Source organism: Jaculus jaculus, chromosome 1 (assembly GCF_020740685.1).
Source record: "Jaculus jaculus isolate mJacJac1 chromosome 1, mJacJac1.mat.Y.cur, whole genome shotgun sequence".
Classification (NCBI taxonomy): domain Eukaryota; kingdom Metazoa; phylum Chordata; class Mammalia; order Rodentia; family Dipodidae; genus Jaculus; species Jaculus jaculus.
In genome coordinates, this window is record NC_059102.1 from 227628584 (window position 1) to 227652382 (window position 23799).

The 23799-nt window shown below is 52.5% G+C and overlaps 1 protein-coding gene across 1 annotated transcript in view; it reads right to left on the minus strand.

The window, feature by feature from the left end:
• Positions 1–550: 550 nt before the first annotated feature.
• Slc7a5 (solute carrier family 7 member 5) overlaps positions 551–23799 on the minus strand; it is a 40187-nt gene continuing 16938 nt past the window's right edge. Inside the window, exons 3-10 of the mRNA XM_004666053.2 lie at positions 13673–13778; positions 12870–12914; positions 11938–12061; positions 10675–10778; positions 9557–9653; positions 7650–7799; positions 5573–5750; positions 551–2566 (exon numbers count right to left, since the gene is read on the minus strand). Of these exons, the coding sequence (XP_004666110.1) occupies positions 2511–2566; positions 5573–5750; positions 7650–7799; positions 9557–9653; positions 10675–10778; positions 11938–12061; positions 12870–12914; positions 13673–13778 (860 nt within the window). The 3' untranslated portion in view covers positions 551–2510. The remainder of the gene's footprint in view (positions 2567–5572; positions 5751–7649; positions 7800–9556; positions 9654–10674; positions 10779–11937; positions 12062–12869; positions 12915–13672; positions 13779–23799) is intronic.

The following is a 23799-nucleotide window of genomic DNA, read 5'->3' on the forward strand; positions in this document are numbered from 1 at the left end:
ACTTGGGAGTCATGGCTGGCCCCAGGGGCCCCAACACATGGATCCACCTGGCCCTTCAAACAGCAAGTACAACTTGGAAGACAAGGCCTGTGACCCAAGCTGTGGCCCCTCTCCCAGATGTTGGGAGAAGCATGCTCTCTGAGCTGCAAACAATGGCCTGTCCAATGAGACATAGGATGCTGCAAAGATAAGGACGTGGTATGGCCTCATTTCTTGTTGCACCCCCGCCCTCCCACCCCCATATCTTGAAGTACTGTGTAACGGTCCAGTGCTGGTGCTTGAAACCTAAAGGGCCTTGCTGGCCCTGCCAAGCCAAGCCTCTCCCCAACCTTTTCAGCTCCTGGAACCTTCTATCCTATATGGAGTGTAGCCTTGGTCTCTAAAAGTCTGACCGGCCCCTGGCTTCCCTCCAGCTTCATTACCCTCAGGAGGTAGTTGGTGAGTGAAGGAATGCAAGACTGTGTGAGAAAGATGTAGGCTGCAAGAACCCTAACCACTTCCACCCCTAGGATTTGGCACAAAACACAGAACACAGCAGACTCACAGCGGCTTTTAGAATCCCAATTTTCTTTATAAACATAATAACTTCTCTCTAACAAAACAGAATTCTGCACCCCTACCAGCCTAGTAGAAAACAGGTTAGCCATTAATACAAGAATAAAACATGTTACAGCTACACGCCATGAACGTGGGATGCCACAGTGGAGGGCCCCAACATGGTGGGAACACAGACGCAGGCGCCTCTCACACGACAAACAGCAAGATCACGAAGACACTGATCACTGAAATAAATAAACCAGGCACGGGGCTCCTTTACATAGTGATGCGTTAGGACAAAAGAAGAGGACTGATCAAATATGGTGAGGCCAGAGTCTGCTTAAAAAAAAAAACAAAAACAAAAACAAAAAAAGAACCCAGCCCACATCTGGGAGCCCTGGGGACATGTCAGGGAGGGGTGCAAGCAGAGTAGTCTTTCCAGAGGGCCCATGGTCCCCTCTGTGCTCCTCGAGATTCTTGATGGCAGAGCCCAGGCGTCAGAGGACAGGCAGGAGACAGGCCTGGGTCAGCACCATGGACATGGCCCCCGTGTCCCTGCCCTTCAAACCCAGTCTGGTCCTGTCCAGACTTCCAGGGCGATGGCTCCAGCGCAAATCAGGGAGAGCCAATCTTCTGGGATTGTACCTCTCTCCCTGACCCCCAGTGAAGAGCCCTGGGCAGTACTAGGCAGATACCAAGTTCCGCTCTCCTCCCAGGAGGATGTGCTCTGGGGACACTGCAGAGCTCAGGAGGGCCCAGCAGCTTCTCTTGTATCTCAAGTCCATACAGTCTGATCAGCTGGATGTGCTGGCTGGGCCTCAGCTGCTTCTCCCCGCTCTCCAGGAACAGAAAGGCAAGCCTGCAGGGTGGTCCTGCACAGGGGAGGGCTAGCAGTGTTGGCTAGCACCTGCCATGCTAAAACAGGGGGCAGAGCAGGGTGGGATGCCTGGGGCCTCCTCTGGACAACAGCCATGGGGGACCAGGGAGGGGACGGTGGTGGCTTAGTGGAGAGCTGCCTGATAGTCTCAGGACAACTGAGTCTATTATAGTTCAGCCTCCCCAAAGGATGCAGTAACCAGGTAGAGCCAGGTGTGTGGGGGAGTGCTCAAGACAGGCTCGGGGCATGCTACTGCAGAGCTGTGACAGGCGGACAGACAGGGCCTGGATTTTCCTGTGAACTTCCAGCTGAAACAGCCAGCTGTGTTGTCCAAATTTCTCTCTCTTTTGGAGCCAAGGGGAGGAAATTACTAAGACCTTTTAAGACAAAGAGACCTAAGCCCATAGGGTTTTCTCTCATGTCCCTATTATTCATGATTAAACACACACACACACACACACACACACACACACACACACAACCTCAGTGGCAGAGTGCTTGTCTAATCAAGCTCAAATTGGGGTCCACCCCCAGGGCCCCAGAGAAAAAAATTTAAAAAGCCCAAGTCAAGAGCATGTGTTGGGCTGTCTGCGCAAGTCCACGGTGGAGGTGACGATGTCCGAGGAAGTCTCAGCAGCTCTTTCCACCAGGCGACAGTGATATGGTCCCGCTCGAGGCACGCTCTGCTGCCGGCAGCATGGAAGGCAGAAGACCATCTCTTGCTCCTGGCTGCACCATTTTGTTCAACAAAATCCACCTCGTGGTATCCATTTGATCCAAAATGTAAGTTAGGAAGAAAACACATCAGGGAAGGAAGAAGGCCTGCGTGATGTGACTGCTCTCACAATCACAGCCCTGGGACTCCTCACTCACTCACAGCGATGGGTGCAAGTTCCTCTTCCGGGGCTCGATTCGTACCAGAGCTTCCACAGCCACTCCGAGTACCTGACCCACAGAGGGACAGAGAGGTGGTGCTGGGCGGCTGATGGCACTCACTGCAGCTGTGAGGACGATGGGGACCGGCGGTGCTTTTCCACGGTGAGTCGTCCGGAAGCAGTGATAGCGTGCAGCCTCCCTGCGGTGTCCGGGTGTCCGGCTAAGACTCCTGAGGGACCACCTGCATGAGCTTCTGGCAGAGCACGGTCACCGAGACTGCGGGGAGAGGACGGTGGTGAGCACGCGGCGGGAGGCGGGGCTGCCATCAGGATGCGCACTACTGAGCATGCTCTCTGCAGCCCGGGGCGGGAGGCGGGGCTGCCATCAGGATGCGCACTACTGAGCATGCTCTCTGCAGCCCGTGTCACCCACCACCCCTTCAGAACGGCAAGCATCAGAAACCCTGCTTTCTGCGAAGTCCTACTTGTGCAGTGGACACTGAGGGCCACCCCAGGGCCTTTACCTGGGGCACAGGCTGCAGCCATCATGGCCTGTGGGACAAGGAGCTGGGTTTGTCTCCAGAACCCTGTGACCTTGGCTATCACGGCTCTTAGGACATTCCCTAGGCCTTAGGGCCTTCAAGGGGCAGCTGGGCATGATGGCCTTGCTGCAGGCCCATACCTGGCCCTACCTATGCATATACCTGGGGTGTGGCAGGCTGTGAGTGTGCTACCATCTTATGACAGCCACCACATCCTGGGGATGGGGATGGGGGCCTGGGTAGGGCCCATCACGTCTGTGTGTGGGCACTGGTAAAGATCTACCTCTTTTTACTGAGAAATCACTCTGAGAAATGGTTTCAGAAGAGTCTTCCATCAGGGAAATGCTAATTAAAACTACTTTGAGATTCCATCTCACTCCTGTCAGAATGGCTATCATCAAAACAAATGACAATAAATGTTGGTGAAGATGTGGAAAAAAAGGGAACCCTTTTACACCGTTTGTTGGTGGGAATTTAAGGAATCTGGTCCAGCCATTGTGGAAATCAGTGTGGAGGGTCTTGAGACAGCTAAAAATAGATCTACCATGTGACCCAGCTAGAGCACTCCTAGGCATATATCCTGAGGACTCATCTCATTACCTTAGAGATACTTGCTCAACCATGTTTATTGCTGTTCAATTCACAATAGCTGGGAAATGGAACCAGCCTAGATGTCCCTCAACTGATGAGTGGATAATGAAGATGTGGCACATTTATACAATGGAGTTCTACTCAGTGGTAAAACAAAATGAAGTTGTGAAATTTGGGGGAAAGTGGATGGATCTGGAAAAGATTATATTAAGTGAGGTAACCCAGACCCAGAAAACCAATGTTGCATGTTCTCTCTCATATGGGGATCCTAGCTACAAATGTTTAGACTTGTGTGGGAGCTGGAACCAAAAACTGGTAGCAGACGCCAGTAAGCAAGAAAAAGGCTATAAGGGAGGGAGGAGAGGGAAGGATTTAAGGGGATGGTATTGTGTACATGTAAACAGAACAGATTACAGAAGTGGAATGGCCTAAGTGAGGCCAGGGGAAGTAAAAGAAGGGTGGGGGGAGGGTCAATCAAAATTCAAGACATTCTGAGTAAGACATATGAAAGCCTACTTTTTTGGTTAATGGAACATCCAGAAGCCATAGATTGTTACTAGAAGATTTTCAGTGCCAGGGATGTTGTCCCTGTTGCCTCCAAAACATTACCGGTTACTGTCAAGGCCTTTGGTATCCCATGAGAAACAGATGGTAAGACCCTTCTGCCAAAGACTCCACATGCCTGGGTGGCAAGGTCACTGAGAAATCAAGCTGGGGCTGAGCTGAAAACCTTCTCCCTGTAGACTAGCTGACTAACAGCTAGAAAAAGCTGCACTGCATGCAGCCCTATGGGAGACAGAAGTCAGAGGAGAAAACAGTGGACACTGGAAGCCTCAAGTTTGACAAGATTGGCCAAATGACCGAATGGGTGCAATAGTGGCATGTCTGCTCTGGGGGGAAACCAACTGCTCTCTAATAATTGGACTGGAGGCCCGCTCTATGAAAGGGAATACATGCCTGGTATTGAAAGCCTACTGAAAGCTTATGGCAGGGGAGGTCATGTGCTTTAGGGGTGTAGTGCTGGCTAAATGCATATATTATGCTCACCAAACTGCTGTGTAAGCACTACACTTAATGTTTATATTCATATATTAATGCTACCCTCACTTTTGGTTAGAGATGCTTCTCTCTTCAGATGGCAGTGACCACTGGGATGACCCAAAAGGCACCATAGTGCTAAGAAGTGATGGAGGAGTGTCCAACAGTGAAACATCTCTATCTCACCCTTCAAGGTGCAGAGTCCATTGCGGAAGAGGTGGCGGAAAGAATGTAAGAGCCAAAGGAAGGGTAGGACTCCTTACAACACAACAGTCCAGACAGAAATTGGGCTGTATATCCATGACCTGACAGTACCTAGCAACACCTTCACAAGACCCTCATACTAGGAGGAAAAGATGACGACATCAGAATAAAAGACAGACAAGCTGGGCGTGGTGGTGCACACCTTTAATCCCAGCACTCTGGAGGCAGAGGTAGGAGATCGCTATAAGTTTGATGCCACCCTGTAACTACATATAGTGAATTCCAGGTCAGCCTGGGCTAGAGCGAGACCCTACCTAGAAAAACCAAAATAAATAAATAAAATAAAAGGAGACTAAAGAGAGAGGGAGGGTATATGACGGAGAGTGGAGTTGTGAAGGGGAAAGTGGGGGAGAGGAGGGAATTATAGTTCATTTTCTATAAACATAGAAGTTGTCAATAAAAAAATTATACATTAAACAAAACAAGAAAGAAAGAAAGTCTTTTTTTGTGCTTTAGGCTCTTGCTATGACCCTGAATGGCAATCACACACTGTCCGTTCAAAGTAGATTTCCTGGAGTGAAACTCTGGTAAGTGGGGTCAGAGGAACTTTAAAGCCACCCAGCACCATGGTGATAGCCCAGGCCTGCAGCACTGCCTTCTCCTTTGCAGCCTCCCTGGGCCACTGGTGTCTCCAGCTCCACTGTCTAATTAGCTGGAGGCTCATAGTTTACCATTGGGTCTGAGCTCAAATATCTCATCTAAACCTAAAAACGCACAGTCATGGGCACTCTGTGGTCAAACTCTTAGCCTGGCCTGCCTGTACTGTGGGGATGGCAGGCCACCAGCCCCTCCCCGCCCCGGACCTGCCCGCCCCGGCTGGGCGCAGCAGGGCGTTGCCGTGCACTCACAGATGCCCTGCAGGAGCCACTTGGGCTTGTTCTTCCACCAGACACCGAAGTAGTAGACAGGCAAGCCGCTGAGGATGATGACAAAGCCGATGCCACACTCCACAGGGGTCTTCCAGAAGGACACGGCGATCAGGAAGAGGCAGGCCAGGATGAAAAACACTGGGAGAGCCAGGTTCACCTGCGACAGCACAGGAGTGTCAAGTTGTCCACTGCTCTGTGTCCCTGGAGCCATCCCCTTGTCCCTCACTCAGCCCAGCCGCAACACCGTGGCCCCAAGTCCCCCTGTAGCCAGGCTTCATGCCCTCTTCTCCCCTAGTCCTTGCTGTGCCTTTGCTTACAAATAAATGGCTTAAGTTGCCCCAGTGGTTCCCTGGTACCTGCCATGCACAGCCATGAAGAGCGAAATCCGAGTCCTGTACTATTTGACCCTGGCCCCAGCACACTACACCCGGCATATAATTACCCAGCTTAGACAGTTTTGACAGGAATGAAAATAGCCAGCCTAGTCTCTCTGGAGACCTCCCAAGGGCAGCAGAGGACAGCTCTTCTGGTCCCCACATCACAAGCATGGAAACCCCCAGCTGTAGCATCCACCCACGGCTACCCAGGGCCTAGCGTTTCTGGGAAGATCTTGGCCACACACCAAGTGAGGAGTCCTGCCTTCTCAGAGAACCCTTTGTGGACACCTGAGCCACAGGCTGCAGCCAGCCGGGAGTAGATGGGCTCCACAGGCCAGCAGGCCGAGTTGAGCTTTTGCTGTGGGATCATGCTAGACGGGCCTCATCTGGGAATTCAGCTGGCCTGAACTGGAGACAGGTACCCTGCCCTGGGAAATAGGGAACAGAATCCCACTGTGTGCCTGGAGCTCCCAGGGGCCAGAACCCACAGTATCTTGGACTGCTTTCCACAGGCCAGCCCTGGACAGTCTGGCAGGCCTGGTCTGGAATCTTCCCACTGACCTCTGCCCCCAGAGCCTGGATGACTGAGTGGCACAAGCCACAGCACAAGCTGGTCCCCATGAAGGGTGGGTGTCCTTCAGGAACATTCCCATGACAGCCTTGTCTCGTGTTTTGGCTGGGGTCTCACACTGGCATTTTAAAACACATGTTAAGGGCTTAGCGGTTAAGTGTTTGCCTGTAAAGCCTAAGGACCCCGGTTCAAGGCTCGATTCCCCATGTAAGCCAGATGCACAAGGTGGCACATGCATCTGGAGTGCGTTTGCAGTGGCTGGAGGCCCTGGCGTGCCCATTCGCTCTCTATCTGTCTCTTTCTCTCTCTGTTGCTCTCAAATAAATAAAAATAAAAAAATAAAATAAAGGAACTGAACTGGCAGCATGAAGCCCCGTACTTGAACAAACAGCACAGGTGGGGAGCTCCGAGCCGCCTGCTCCCTCCCTGGGTTCAGCCTGGAGCCTATTTGGTGTAGGGAAAAGGCCTGTGGCAGGTGTGGCTGTGACAAAAGGAACTGGCTGAGAGACAGGAACTGCTGGCTTGGTAGACCCCATGGGACTTGGCCATCTTGGGCTGACTCGCACGTTCTGCATGCCAGCAGCTCAACCTTCACAGTGCCCTTCACAGGTATAATCGTGCCTGGCACTCAGGAATGGCAGGAGTTCACCGACCTGCCGTGGGGATTTCAATGAAACATGCCCCAAGCTCTATGAATACTTGGTCCCCAGCTAGAGGTAATGTGGGAAGGTTGTGGAGCCTCTGGAGGGTGGAGCCTTGCTGGAGGAGGGGTGTTGCTTGGCAGCAGACCGTGGCACTATTAGTCCAGGCCAGTTGGGTGTTGGAGCTAATGCCCACCTGGCCTCTGCTCTGCAATGCTTTCCCTGTGCTCATATAACTTCCCCTTGAGACCGTAGGTGACACAAAGCCTTTCTTCTCACCAGCCGCTTTGGTCAGGCGTTTGGCCCTAGCAACAAGAAGGTAACTGCTCTACGCTTCTGTCTACTTTAACCAGGCTTTCTGAGGGGAGATGGGTGAGGACCAGGGGCCATGCTGGGTTGCTACTCAGGCCAGGGCTCCTTGGGCATAGGCCCTGCTTGTGTGGACTCAGGATGCCGCCGATACCCACCTTGATGGGTCGCTCCAGCTCAGGCTTCTTGAAGCGAAGCCACATCATGCCTATGATGGCCAGAGCCACACAGAGCCAGTTGAAGAAGCTGAAGAAGTTGATGATGGAGAAGATGTCTCTGGAGAAGGCGTACATCAAGGTCATGACACACTGAAAGCAGAGTTGGAGCCGGGTGAGCAATGACGTGGGAACAAGAGCAGTGGGACACCAGGCAGGAGGCAAGTCAACTCACTCCTGCGACTACCTCCCGGCTGCTGCGGTGAGGTGTGCCGCCCAGCCTCTGCTGTGCCAGGCCAAGAACTTCCTCTCCAGACGGTAAGCCAAAATGAGCCCACTGCCCAGCTGAGCACATTTCTTGTTTTTATATGCACGCACAGGCCTCTTGCCACTATAGTCAAACACCAGAAGTCGTGACACTTTGTGCCTCCAGCTTATGGGCTGGCAGGCTTTGCAAGCAAGCACTTTAACCACTGACTCATCTTCCTTCTTTAAGAGGATTCTACTTTGACCAGATCTGAGGTCTCAGGAAATAAAGGAAGAAAACAAGAAGAACATGGCTTGATATCCTGGGTTATGAGGCAGAGGCCAGCCTGGAGCTGTACAGTGAGCTCCAGGTCAACTTGGGCTCCAGGCTAACCTCAAACTCGTGGTGCTCTTCCTACCTCAGTCTGCCAAGTGCTGAGAAAAAAAGGTGTGCACTACCACACCTGGCTTAAAACCCCCAGTTTTAAAGTATATCCTGGGGCTGGAGAGATGGCTTAACAGTTCAAATGCTTGCTTGCCAAGTCTGACAGCTTGGCTTTGATTCCCCCATACCCATGTGCAACCAGAGGCATGAACTGGTGCATGCATGTGGAGTTCATTTGCAATGGCAGGAGATCCTGGTGTGCCCTTCTCTGTACCCATTCTCATTTAAATTATTTTAAACTTATACAACATACTTTTTTTTTCAAGGTAGGGGTTTCACTCTAGCTCAGGATGATGTGGCATTCACTATGTATTCTCAGAGTAGCCTCGAACTCATGGCAATCCTCCTACCTCTGCCTCCTGAGTGCTGGGATTAAAGGTGTGTGCCACCACACCTGGCTCATTTTTAAAATACATCCAAAACCTCCCTGAGGACCAAGGGTGAGGCGACTTGGTGTCAGAGGGCTTACTTAGCAGGTGTGCCCCAGACTTAATCCCTAGTACCCACAACTCCCCCACCATAAAAAGGGGGGGAACCTTATTTGCTACTTCTGTCTCCCAGGGGTGGAGTCTAAGCCCCCTCTTTCAGGTACACAGACTCACTGACTTGGCAGGAGGGACAGAGCATGTCTTCTGAGGCTAGGTTCTCTGATGGTTCCCTTGCTCAGTGGAAGCCAGTCACTAGGCTGTTCCAGCCACTCCATGGTGAAGCCCACATGCTGGTCACTAAGTGGCCTGCCTACAGCCACACAATCAGCCAGGGGAGGCAGTTTCTCAGCCCCAGAGACAGCAGCATTCACTTGACCATAACCTTCTGAGAGATCCTGAACCAAATTCCCTGAATTCCTGATTCACAGGAAGCTTCTTGTTTTAGGTGCCTGATCTTGTTACACAGGAAGAGAACTAATATAACTGAATATAAAGTGAAGAGCAGCTGAGACAAATGTGCATTCTGGGGCCAACACAACATGTGCAGCAGATGCAGGGGCTGAACAGCAGCTCCCTCTGGGCCGAGCTTTGACCTCACACACTTCATTACTGACTGAGTTGTCTCTGCAAATACCACGTATTCCAGATGGAATTCAAAGGAAGCATCCTGGCATCTTATTGGTATCATTGTGCATACATACGCAGTTCCTTTAACCAGTGTCCCCGTCACATGCTGCCCTGAGCCCAAGAGTTGTAGGGACAGAAGGGACAGGGTTGCGTAGCAGACTTACCGTGAACACGAGGGAAGGCACAGGTGTCAGGAGCCGTGGATGGATCATGGACAGGACAGAGGGCAGATGGCCCTCCCTGGACCCCACGAAGAACAGCCTACGAAGAGAGCAGCAGGTATCACCCCTCACCCTATCACCCAGCACACGGATGGGAGATGCCTGGAGATGGCAGTGAGGGAGGGGTGGCAGCCTCACCAGGGGGTCACAGTGCCCCCTACCCCACTGCCTCCTGGACACCAGTCTTTCAACACCCTGGATGACCTCAGCTGGCAGGAACAGAAACCTGGGGTCCCTCACCTCCAGCCCTCCAGGGTGTGACCTCTGGATAATGAAAGGTGAATGGAAGGGTCCAGTTCCTTTGTTCTCATGTTAGCCGAGCCTCTTTTGTGTACATGTGGAGGCCAGGAACTAACGGCAGGTGTCTTTCCTAGCCACTTTCCACCTAGTTGTTTTTCAATTTCTTTTCTTTTTAATTTTTTTGAGGTAGGGTCTCGCTCTAGCCCATGCTAACCTGGAATTCACTATGTAGTCTCAGGGCGGCCTTGAACTCACAGCGATCCTACCTCTGCCTCCCGAGTGCTGGATTTAAAGGCGTGCGCCATCACGCCTGGCACATTTTCAATTTTTATTTATTTATTTTATTTTTTTGGTTTTCTAAGGTAGGGTCTCACTCTAGCCCAGGCTGACCTGGAATTCACTATGTATTCTCAAGGTGGCCTCGAACTCTCGGCGATCCTCCTACCTCTGCCTCCCGAGTGCTGGGAGTAAAGGCGTGTGCCACCACGCACGACACATTTTCAATTTTTAGCACTATCATACATGCATATATTTTGATAGTATTCCCTCTCAACCACCCTCTCTCCCCGTCTTCCTCCCTGTGCCTTACTTGAGATGGGGTCTTTCCCTCAGCTGGGAACTCCCACCTTGGCCACACAAGCAAGTTAGCAAGTCTGCTTCTGCAGCAGGTACCGCCATGCCTGGCAGTTTACGTGGACTGAGAACTCAGGTCCTTGGTGGCGTGGCGAGCACTGTCCCCACAGTCTTAAACTAGCAGCCACTCAAAGCACCAGTCAACAGTTTCCCGCACAGCGCCCCCATGGGTGTGGTCAGGTGCTCACCTCGAGGACGTGAACAGGGACCCGTTGACAGAGCCAAAACACGACAAGCCCACAAAGACGGGGATGAGCCAGGACATGACCCCCAGGTGGTAGTTCCCGAAGTCCTGGGTGCAGGAAGAGAGAAGGTGAGCCCCTGGTCTCATGGAGGGGTCGCCCGGGTACAGCCTCGTTTCTGGCGTGGAAGCAGCTCAGCCTGCGACCTCACTGCACTGACCTGGCATCTGGGCCACCTCCACCCATCTCAAGCTTCTGCACATGCAGCCATCTCTGAAGGTCAGTTTCTGGACTACGTGGGGATATACTAGGGCCTCAGAGAGGCCCCACCCTAGCCTGTCTCAATCCTATTTTGGGGATACTCTTGCAGCTGCTGATGTAATCCCTTGTGTGTGGGGCATCTGGTAACCCGCAACAGGCTTTCCTCACTGCCTTCACCATTTCTGCCTGTCTCACAGCTTACTCTGGCCTGGTATGGTGGCTTGTTATGAGTAGCGGGTGCCGAGTCAACACTTGTTAAAAGAAAAAAAGGGGAAGCTGGAAGGATGGTTTTGTGGTTAAAGTGCCTGTCTGCAAAGCCAAAAGGACCCATGTTCAATTCCCCAGGAGCCACGTAAGCCAGATGCACAAAGTGGCACATGCATCTGGAGTTCATGTGCAGTGGCTGGAGGCCCTGGTGCACCCATTCTCATCCTCTCTCTCTCTGCCTGTGTCTCAAATAAGTAAATAAATAAATATAAACCTCTTTTTTCCCCCCACAAGCTGCTCTTTTTTTATTTTTGGTTTTTCAAGGTAGGGTTTCACTCTAGTCTAGACTGACCTGCACAAAGCTGCTCTTGGTAGGGTGATTTCTACCAGTGATGCAAACCTGACGGCAATACCCTACCTCGAAGAGCCAAAATAAAAAGGGGGGAGGCAAAATAGTACCCAGGAGGCAGTGGCAGGAGCCACAAGGGCTGAGGGGTCTGGTTGCGCTGCCCAAGACAGAGTGCTGGAGCCACCTCACTGCTGGCGCTTGGCAGACCTCAATGGACTCCACCTCTGCCTAGATGCCCATGACCACTCCTCGTATGCTGCCCATCACTGGTTCAGTTATGCCAGAACACAACACCATGCCTGTCAAAGTCCTCTGCAGTTCGCTCGAGTGGACCATGATGGTCCTCCGGATACTACCCCACCCTGCGCCCTTAGGTGTGGTGAAGCTTAAGGCACAGGAACCAGGCCTGGCCAGTCAGTTATGGGTCTGGGGGCAGCAGGCCCATGCCTTACCACAGCCACAGCCTCGGACGTCAGCATTTCCTTGGTGGACAGGGTGGTGAAGTAAGCCAGGTTTGTCAGCACGTACACCAGTGTGACGATGGGGAGGGAGATGATGATGGCCAGGGGCAGGTTTCTGCAGGAACATGGAGAACATGCTGTCGCTGTACAGCCCAGGACCCGACCCCTAACAGGGAGCCGGCTTCCTTCGTGTTGCGGCAGCTCCACACAGAGCCTCACAGTGAGACACCTTCGTTTCTGGCAGGTGGCTGGACAATGAGTGACCCCTGGGCAGCTCAAAGCTGGGGTAGGGACTCAGCGCTGCCAGTTTTTTGCCCCTGTAAACTGGAGAGGCTGTGGGTGGACAGCCGAAGCTTCCCAGCCAGAACGTCCACAGCCCTACCCAACACCTGGTGTCCAGGGCGGAAAGCCACAGCTGCCCTCTTTGGGCCTGGAAACCTACCCCACCTAGTCCTCACCACAGGCCCCTGGTTTCATCCTCCATAGAGGGCTTCTCCCTCTCATGTTAAAATACTAAAGAACAAGCCGGGTGTGGTGGTGCACGTGTTTAATCCCAGCACTGGGAGGCAGAGGTAGGAGGATTGCCATGAGTTTGAGAACACCCTGAGAACAGAGTGAATTCCAGGTTAGCCTGGGCTAGAGTGAGACTCTACCTCAAAAAACCAAAAGGTTAAATAAATAAAATAACAATAATAAAGAACATTTATGTGTGTTCAAGAGATGGCTTAGTGTTTAAGGCACATACATGCCTGCAAAACCTTAGGACTGAGGTTTGATTTTCCAGGTCCCACATAAGCCAGATGCACATGATGGTACATACATCTGGAGTTTGTTTGCAGGGTCTAGATGCCCTGGCATGCCCATTCTCACACTCAAATAAAAATAAAATCCTTAAAAAACACAAAAAACATTTATGCACATACCTATAGGGGTTGATCATCTCCTCTGTGACAAAATTCAGGTAGTTCCTAGAATTCAGAGAATAGTTTTATTAAACAATACTCCCCAGTCATTAGAAAAATACCAAATACAATGGAAAAGCCATTATCTTTCTGAGAAGGAGGGATAGGAGAGCCCTCTGGTGGCTTGCCAGGGCCCCTCTCAATATTGCCAGCAGCCAGGCACAGGGTCACCATGGGACAGTGACCGCCTATGCCTGTCAGGTGGCTCACTGACCTCTGCACGGCAGCCGGCTTCACCTCAGAGGTAGACGCAGACACCCCACCCTGTCAGACCCACTGTGTGGCTCCAGCGTTCCTGGTGCACACTAGAGATGAGTTCCCGGGGGGCCAGGTGAGCGGGTAGTTAGGGACTACTAGGGGCTAACTAAAGGGTGGCTGACAGCACCGCAGGTGCCTGTCCAACTGGATCTGGAAGGAGCCTGGATAGGACCTCTCCTGTGCTTGCTGTCACTGTCTCATTTGCCTTCCGACACTTTCCCTATCTGCTAACAAAGTCACAGCAGTTCCTGAGGCTCTGTACAGTCATGCTGAGCGCAGAAGCCAGGCTGGGCACATGATGGAGAGCCACAGGCAGGACCCGGCTGTACAGGCTACTTTTCAAGCCTGGCCTCTTTCCACCCGTCACTGAACAGTGGTCAGCTCTGCAAGAGGGTACCGTGCACTCTGTCCCACCCTCTCTCAGTTACTCCTGCATGATTACAGGTTCTGAAGACTTTGGGGCCATGTGTCCCCAGGCCAAGAGACCCGGACATTCCGGAACCTACCATCCTCCATAGGCAAAGAGGCCACTGTACAATGCCAGGACGATATTCCCCACGTCCAAGTTGGTGCCTTCAAAGGATAACCTTGGATCCAGGTTGGACACATCACCTGGAATGAACCAAAGAGAACAGAATGCTGATTTACAGGACGTGGGGACAGGTCTTGCTTATTCTGGCATATTCCTAGGACATTATACTATAATAAAAAAAAACACAAGGGGCAGAATTTTATTGCAGCAAACAATGCATCTGCCTAGACATTTGAGCACCCCCCCATTCCTGGGGCTGGAGACGAGCAGGCGGGGGACATAGGACTTCCCCTTGCTGGCCTTGGGAAGGAACGTGACCCGACCAGAGCCTGTCCCTCAGCCTGGCTCTGGCACCTCTGTTGATGCAGGGACATCTGCTCCCACCTGCGGTGCAAGGTCAGGCATGGAGGTCCTCCACAACCCGTGAGTGCTGGGGTCAGGACAGGTGCTGGGACACCTGCTGAACCCTGAATCCCTGGCTGTGCAGAAGCTCAGGCAGACAGGAGGGCTGTGAGGAAAGTACCGACCTAGGCTGCACCTGTGTTAACCTGAGTGCGTGAGCAACTGTACTGAGTGTGAGGATGGGGCCAGTTGACAATGTGGGCACTACTCAGAGACACCTAACCTGGGGCAGAGGCCAACTGCAAACCTGTCACTAGTCTTGGGGCCCATGCCACTTAGATGACCACACCTCAATCCCACCTGCAAAGACCTTTGTCCAAACATGGCCACTTAGACCACAGGCTCCAAGCATCATATCATCTAGGTCATCTTTTCCCTAGTCAGTGGATAGAGTGGGGTCTAAGGTCAATTGTCTATTTGCTAGAATCAGCCCTTCCCAAAACCCTGTCACCCCACCTGAGAAGTGGTCCATCCATCTTACCAAGCCAGGACAAATTTCACTTGCTTAGTTAGTGGACAGCCTGGTAACCAAGGTTGGATAAACAGCCAACTCTCCACTAACCTAAGTGGTCCATCAATGGGCTTTAAAAATGGTAAGGCCCTATTGCTGAAGACTCCACATACACGGGCTGCAAGGCCATTGAGAAATCCTGCTGGAACTGAGCTGATAACCTCCTCCATGTAGACCAGCTGACAGAAAGCTGGAAGAAGCCATTCTACATGTAATTCAATGGGAGAAAGAGATAACACCAGTGATGATACTCAACAGTGGACACTGCAAGCCTTTTACTTAGCCAGCCAGGCCAAATGAGCCAATGGGTGCAATAGTGGCACGTCTATCATGGTGGAAACCCACTGCCCTCCAATTGGACTGGAGGCCCACTCCATGGAGAGGGAATACATCCCTGATACTGAAAACTTAAAAACAGGGGTAGTCATGAGCCCCAGGGGTGTAACATCTGCTGATGTCTGGAAAAATGTATATACTATGCTTATCAAACTGCCCAGTAAGCACTTCTCTTAATATTTATACCCTTATATAAATGCTACTCTCAGTTTGGGTAGAGAATCTTCTCTTTTCAGATGGCAGTGACCTTGGGGTAACTCAGAAGGTATCATGGTGCTGGAAAGAAATGACTGGAGTACTGAGTAACATCTCGATCACACCTTCCAAGGCTCAGGGTGTAATGCGGAAGAAGTAGTGGGAAGAATGTAAGAACCAAAGGAAGGGTAGGACTCCTTACAACGTGCTCCCTCCAGACACAAAATGGCCTGGATATCCATGACCTCACAGTGCCTGACACTACCTACACAAGACCATCATAAGAGGAAGAAAAAGATCATGACATCAAAATGAAAAAGACTAATTGAGGTGGGGAAAGGATATGATAGAGAATGGAATTTCAAAGGGGAAAGTGGGGGAGAGGAGGGTATTACCATGGGGTATTTTTATAATCATGGAAAATGTTAATAAAAATTGAGAAAATAAATAAATAAAAGTGTTTCTGAGCTGGGCATGATGGTGCACGCCTTTAATCCCAGCACTTGGGAGGCAGAGGTAGGAGGATCTCCTTGAGTTCGAGGCCACCCTGAGACTCCATAGTGAATTCCAGATCAGCCTGGGCTAGAGGGAGACCCTATCTTGAAAAACAAAAAATAAGAAAACAAACTATATGTATATATATTTGTGTGTGTGTGAGAGACTCTGGGCCCTCTGGAGATCGCTGCAGCCAGACATGTGGCTCACAGGTGACGGGACTTGACCCAACACCCCCAGGCATGTGTTGCTGTCTCCTTCGCACGGTGAGCTGCTTATTCATCTGGGAAGCATTTCCAAATGTGGCTGTGGTTACAGCGCCTGTGCCCAGTTACTCGGCTGGGCTGCACTCCAGGGCTGCCAAGTTTCACTCTACTACTGTGGACTAAGGTTTCGAGGGGACCTGGCTGAAAAGGGGACATTCCCTTAAGAATTTGTCATTCAACCCATAGGGAGCCCAGGTCCTCCAGCAAGCTCAAGGGCATGCAAGAAGGGCATACCCAGGGGTGTGGCAGCACACGCCCTTATTCCCAGCACAGGGTGGGCAGAGGTAGGATGACTGTGGAGAATTTGAGGCCACCCTGAGACTACATAGTGAATTCCAGGTCAGTCTGGGCTAGAGTGAGACACTTCCTAGAAATGCAAACAATAAAACCCCAGAAGGGCAGAACCAATCAGTGGTCCTGATCTTCTGGACATGAGAAGTATACCAATAACTGCCTCTCACCTTGAGCTCAGGATTTCTTGGGCTCTCCACCTACTCCAGACCAGGCCTGTTAACTAACCTGAGGAGTTTATCCCACCTGTCCCAGGCGCTGCAGAATTGTGGTGGGCAGTTCAAAATAGCTCAGGAAAGCTAGGTGTGGGGCCACATACCTTTAATCCCAGCACTTGGGAGGCAGAGGTAGGAGGATCATCATGAGTTTGAGGCCACCTGAGACTACATAGTGAATTCCAGGTCAGCCTGGACTACAGTGAGACCCTACCTTGAAAAAAAAAGGGGGGGCTCAGGACAGGGCATCTTCATAAGCACCTCAGCTGAGCCACCCACGATCCTCTCTACTTGCTCTCCAATAGAATTTTCAGGAATGGGCAGTGCCTGGCCCATATACCTCTGTTGGAGGGAGTAGTTATACAGCAAGTGGGAAAGTGATGCTCAAGGCACTCTGCGAGGCTGGGTGAGGGCTGAGACTGAATGCCCAGGGACCGGGAAGAGTCCCCAGGACCCTGCCTCGGCCCCCACACACGATGGAGGCTTACCACTGTGGTACACTACCACACCAACTGTGGTAACCTTATCTCCAGCACAGTTGCAACAGGGAGTGGCAAGCTGCTCTCCCAGAGGGCAAAAATGCAGGCTTGGGACACACTGTGAATTTTCCCAACCAGGAGGAGACATGAACCACCTCAAGGCCTATGTAACTTCAGGGACCACACAGTGCTCTGGTCACCAGCTCAGGCTACCATGTGTGACTGCAGCCACTGCTCAGAACAAACACCTACCATGGAATATGTCTAGGAGAGTCGCAGCTCCATCTTACAACCCAGAGATTCCCTGCTGCTCTGACAATGGGCTCTAGTAGGACCCTGGATCAGGTCCCTTTTGATCAGCCACGCAGCTCTGTTACCAGGACCTGTGAGGCTGGGGCCATGCTGTGGGAATCTGTCCTGTGGAGGCCTCCCTCCCTTTCTGCCAGGGACCCAGGCCCTTGGATATTCAAGTGCAGAGGGATGATACCCCAGACCCTGAGACCTTCCGTGTGGCTGGCACAATAATGGCTTCTCAGGCAGCCTGGGGGTGGTGGGAGGAAGAAGGCTCTATTCCTTTGGCAGGTGAAGCTCTGCCAAGGACTGAGGGTTGAGGCCCTTAGTCCACTCCTTACATCCTTCTAAGCCATCCTCCCCACTGACCAAGGATGGAGGGGGCTGGGGCGCAGGCAGGGTCTGTGTGCTATGTCGACCAGGATGGGAGGCTCCAGCTTCTTTGAGCACGTGACCAAACACAAGCTACCCGTCCTCTACACAGGCGCCATGGAGTGGGCACCAAGTCTGCTCAGCTGGACCTCCCACTGCAGGACTGTCCCTGGGCTGGGCTGGCACTGCCTCCCAGGGCTTAGGAGTGACCTAGCAGTTGCCCCAACAATCCTGTTTTACTGCAGCTCTGCTTTGGAGGGCCTGAGGCCTGGCAGAAGAGGCCCCACTTGCCTTCTAACTTGCATATCGGCAGTCCCCTTAGTGCCTGGTGCCGAGCCACCCAGGAGGCTAAGTGAGAATCAGCATTTCCTGGGAGGGAGGGGTGGAATTTAGATTCCATAGCACCCATCCCACCACAACTGAGGGCAGGGATACTCCTGGTATTTAGTGGCTGACTTCAGAGATGTTGCTTAATGTCCAGGATGTACAACATGTGCCCTCAAGGAGACAGTGTCAGACCCAGTATTGTGGGCTTGCAAGCTGCCACTGACCACAGCCAGGCAGAGCCACCTCCCTTCCTTGTGATTGCTCAGGCCTGATCGATTTCCTCCCAGCCTCAGGCACTGGATGATGGAATGCGTTAAGGATTCATTCATTCAATAGCAGTAGGCCTCTGTAACAGGACAAGCAGGAAGACAGGAAAGTGGTACAGGTCAGCTGGATGAGACTCCGCTGTGATTTGGTTCCCAGGGCCCTAGAGCTTTGTTCCAGGAGCTTGTCTGCCAGTCCCAGAGCTCCTCTCCTGCTCTGGCAGTGCCTAGTGGGGCAGGCCTAAGCCCCTTAGCTCTCCCTTTTTCCACCCATAAAATGCATCTTTTTCATGGGGATAAGGGGCTACCACCTTAGGAATTACAGAACTCACCCCAGGAGAGGGGAGGCTGCTGGAGTCAAGTGGCCCTCTCCCGCCTTCATGGCCTGGTTAACGCCCACACTGCTCAGAGCACATGGGAATGGACCAGGAGCTGAATTCATCTGAAGGGTATGGCCAGGGACCCTGACTCAGAGAACAGAGGCTTTAAGACCTACCTGGCCCTGTGTGTCAGGGGTGGGGAAAGACTCAGCCACCCATTTGCCAGGGCTTCACCTGGACCCCAGCATGGGTGTGGTGGTTTGATTCAGGTGTCCCCCATAAACTTAAGTGTTCTGAATGCTAAGTTCTCAGCTGATGGAAATTTGGGAATCAACACCTCTTGGAGGCAGTGTATTGTTGGAGGCAGGTTTATGGGTATTATATTGCCAGTTTTTGGCACACACTCCTGTCCTATTGTCCACCTGATGTTGGCTGTGGTGGTATGATTCAGGTGTCCCCCATAAACTTAGGTGTCCTGGATACTAGGTTCCCAGCTGATGAATGACAATTGGAAATTAAAGCCTCCTGGAGGTGGTGTATTGTTGTGGGTGGGCTTGTGGCTATTACAGCCAGTTTCCCCATGCCAGTGTTTGGCACACTCTCCTGTTCCTGTTGTCCACTTTATGTGGGCCAGGGGGTGATGTCCACCCTCTGCTCATGCCATCTTAGAGCTTCCCCCTCGAGCCTGTAAGCCAAAATACCCCCCCCCACACACATACACACACAATCTACTCTTGGTAGGGTGCTTTCCACCAGCAATGTGAACCTGACTGCAACACTGGCCCAGGGGTGATGTCCACCCTCTGCTCATGCCATCCTTTCCCCTGCCATTGTGGAGCTTCTGATCGAGTCTGTAAGCCAAAATAAACCCACTTTTTCCCCCCTACAAGCTGCTCTTGGTCAGATGATTTCTGCCAGCAATGTGAACCTGACTGCAACAATGGGAAACACAGCAACCTGAAGTCGTGGTTGGCTCTGAGCCAACCCAGCATCACGACAGCAGAAAACACGGTACCTTGGTTCTGCACTGCTAATGGAGCCACACTCAGCCCACAGCACACCTGTGGCGAGGGAATCTCCCTCCACTGCGGACAACGTGGCACTGAGCCGGTCTCCCTAGCCAGCCTTCGCGCTTTGTGTACTGGACAGTTTAGCTGTAGTGAGTTGGATGGGGCCCTGCAGGGTGCAGCCTCGCTTACCAAGATGTCCTCTGCAGATGTCATAAAGGACTTCCAGGAGGCACAGGACTCAAAGAGTGGTCTCCAGAATCAATTCCATGAAAGAAGGCCACAAGAAGATGGAGGCAGAAAGTGGAGACACACCAAGATCTGCCCAGGGGCCTCAGGAGCAGGAGGGTTTCACTGTAGCCCAGGCTGACCTGGAATATTCACTCACAGCGATCCACCTACCTCTGCCTCCCAAGTGCTGGGATTAAGGGCATGCACCACTAGGCCCAGCTAGGGACTCTGATTTTAATTTCTTTTCTTTCTTCTTCGTTCTTTCCTGAAGGCAGCGGAAGGACACAACCCACCAACACCGTGGTGTGGTCTATTGTTGAAGGCGCCCAGCCCCTCAGGACTCTACGGACCTCTCTTTCCACCAGGTGAGAACACTCTGGCTTCTACTCTGCGGTACCTGTAACTGGGAAGTTGGAACAGCTGTGGCTTTCAATCTACTTCTCAGTCTTCATTTGGCAAACGGGGCTGACCCTTGGCTGGCGCTGGGTGAACATTACTGGGCGTCAGAACAGAGCCCTGCACCACTGCTGACTAAAAGAAGGCTTGGGGACATGCTCCTCCAGAGGATCGGCACTGCCTGCTGGCTGCAGCACAGGCTCCCTCTCCTGGGCCTGACTCCTAGCGCCGCGATGAGACAAGAACTGGGGGATTCGGGCTCAGGCTACAAGGACCTGCCCTCTATGGCAGTGTCCATCCTTTGCAAACCCAGCCTCTTGCTTAGGATTAGCTGTGAGCCTCAGATCTGCAAATGGCTCAACCCAGGGCTATGGGAGCCACCCCTCACCCCTCACCTCACCACCAGTCTCACACCTGGCCACCTCAGGAGGAAAAGCCTCGCTTCTTTTCACTACCTTGTGCGTCTGGCTTATGGAGGTCCCGGGGAGTTGAATTTGGGTCTTCCACTTCGTAGACAGTGCCTTAACTGCTAAGCCATCCTTCTACCAGGCCATCCATGCAAGTGATTCTCAAATCTGTTATTCTTCTCAAGTAGCATGGATCTCAAGGATGAGACTCAGATGTCAAATAACAGAAAAAAGTACTTACTCTTTTGACCACTGTTCCCAACTGCCCTCTGAGGCTACGGAGGAGGCTCTGGGGACAAACATGTAGCATGCTACACACTCGTTAGGGGCATTCCTGTGCCCAGGGTGCAGTTGCCCACTGTGGAGGACTGAACTCAAGCTTGGCACACACCTAAGGGCAGAGGGCAGAGCCCCTGGACAGTGCCCAGCCTGTCCTGAGTTTGAGATCCAGCCCACGCCCTAATTCTCCCATGAAGAGAGGTCAGCCTGAGGCACCGTCAGTCTGCTTTGGCAGTTGGAGGCTGAGCTATGCTTGCTGTCTCTTGTCTCTCTCAGTCCTCGGCCTCACTTGGGATTAGCTGAGGCTCACGTCCAATTCTGCACAGAATCGTGTCCTGATTCCAGTGCTGCAGCCTTGACCCCAATGTCGTCTCATGTGGACATGGGGCCTCTAGGGAAGTGATTACGGACAAATGAGGTCCTGCCCACGGGATGAGTCCTTGTCTGAGGGAACCCCGGGGGCTTACTCCCTGGCTCCCACGAGAACACAGAAAACAGGCAACACCTAGGAGCCAGTAGCTGTCCATGCTTGCCCAAGGCTTCAGGTACCTGACCTGTCTCATGGCATTTACCACCCATCCATTCTATTGTTGCAGGAAGCTGGCGAGAGCAGGGGTATGAGGAGGGGTCGTTCTGGGCTCCTGAGGACCTCTTCAGGTTCCCTCCAGACCCTCCATGGAAATGAGCACCCAGCTGCCGGGCTCTCAGAATGCTAACGATCCAAGTTGCTCCACCAGCCGTTCTACTAGAACTTTGCTCCAAGCCCTCCCCATGGCGTAACAGAGTTGATGGGCCTTGACACTCCAATACAGCACTCACGACTCGTGCTGTGCCCTAGGTCACGGTGTAACCTGCAATCCCTGCCATAGGGCCCTAACCCTCACTTCTTTGAGCCCAAAAGAGCCAAGTGAAAACCACACCCATGGCAGGCGTGGCGGCACACGCCTTTAATCCCAGCGCTCAGCAGGATCACTGTGAGTTGAGGCCAGCCTGGGACAACAGAGTGAGTTCCAGCTTAGCCTCAGCTAGAGTGCTATCTCAAACAGACAAAAAAGGAAGGAAGGGCTGGAGGGATGGCTTAGCGGTTATGGCATTAATCTGCAAAGCCAAAGAACCTAGGTCCTATTCCCCAGATACATGCTCATTCTCTCTCCCTCTTTTTCTGTCAAATAAAAATTTTTTTATAAAGAAGACACTTTTTTTTTTTCCATTTTTCGAGGTAGGGTCTCACTCTAGCCCACGCTGACCTGGAATTCACTATGTAGTCTCAGGCTGGCCTCGAACTCACGGCGATCCTCCCACCTCTGCCTCCCGAGGGCTGGGATGAAAGGCGTGCGCCAACATGCCCAGTAAAATTTTTTTTTTTAACAAGGAGGAAAGTAACAGCCCATGTTCACGGACACTGCCTGAGCAAGAGGACAAATTTCTGTTCAATGGAATAAACACTCCCACCCAACGACACTGCACGGGAAAGGAGAAAGGTTTTATGGGACATCACTATCCATCTGCAGACCGTCCCCGTATGGCAACAGTCCAGGAGGTCAGCATGCCTTGCTGTTGGACACAGCAGCCACAATAGAGCCACTGTGTGTCCTCTGAGAACCTGGGCCCGTACTCGTACCCAAAAGAAGAGCCTTCCTCTTCCCACTCCCACACTGGGCCTTGAAACAAAGGCCAGGCGCCTACTAGTGTTTGAGAACAGCCTGACCTTGGTTGGTGGCCTCTGCAGGGCATTGTGGGTGAGGGGCCAGCTGACCAGAAAGAGAGCAGCGGATAAAGCCTGGTGAGGTACTTGTCTGTCCCCGCTGCCTGTCTCTCTGACCCTTGGTCTTCTGGATCTACCTCCAGGGAGTCTCTCTTGTCACACTGTCCAAGCAAAGGTCACATCCCACTCACATCCCATCCATGAGTCAAACTGCAACCAGTAGGAGCCAATGCCAGTCTGAGGAGCGTATTTCTGAGAGGCTGGACCACGTCCAGATACCTTGTGACATCAGCCCACGGGCTAAGATCATTCCCCATTCTCTGTGCACTAGCCTAGGGGCAGCCAAGGCGGCTCCAACATGCCTCCCCGCAGCCCTGGACACAGAGTGTCCTTGTGTGAGGGAACCAGGAGAGCTGACCATGAGAAGGGTTCCTCCTGTCGGGGTTGGAGCCCGGCTTGGCGCTGTCTGTTGGTCTTCTGTCCACAGGCCTGTAATGATGTCTCTACACATGCCCACAGGTCCATGACCTCTCCTGATGGCAAGCAACAGGGCAAGTGAGGGAACGGCATGGGTGGCAAGGCCACCTGGAGGTTGGGTGGGCAACAAGAAAGCAGCCCAGAGGTAGGCGGAGATGGCGCTCAGGGTGAGCTGCAAACAGTGCATGGTCAGGCTTCTTTTGAAATGGCCAATCAAGCTCTCTAGGCCCAGGGTGGATGGTCACATGGGCTCACAGGCACACAAGTGAAGCTGGGGCCTCTGCCTCCACGGATGGTGCCACGGCCAACACTGGCATGGGCTTCATCATGGTGGCTGTACGTGCACTTCTACACCCAGTGGGAACTAAATCTGGGTAACGTCTATGGGAGAAAGGGGTCAGTCAGCATTCCAACGCTGCCTTCTCCCGGAGGCAAAGGCATCCATCCGGGAACAGAACAAATCCCCAGAGAAAACCGACCCAGGAATTTTGCTAACACTGCAGTGCATCCCAGGGCTAGAAAAGAACTGCTGAGGGCACCGGAGGTGGTGTCTCCAGTCCCCAGAATTATAAACGCATTGTGCATTCACGCAAAAACAAAGGCTCTTTGCTGTCCCCCAGACCAAAGTTTCTACAAAAATCAGGCTCCCCTTCAAAATTCCTCACCTATCTGCATCTGATCACAGCAGCCAAACCAGCATCCCCCCCCTCCTCCTCCACTTGTCCCGCCAGCCACATATTGTGCAGCAGGACTGGTCTGTGAGGTACAGAACCCTTTCCTTCTAGCCACTGGGCTCCCTGAGGTGCTTCGCGTGCTGCTCAGCCCAACTGCTCCCC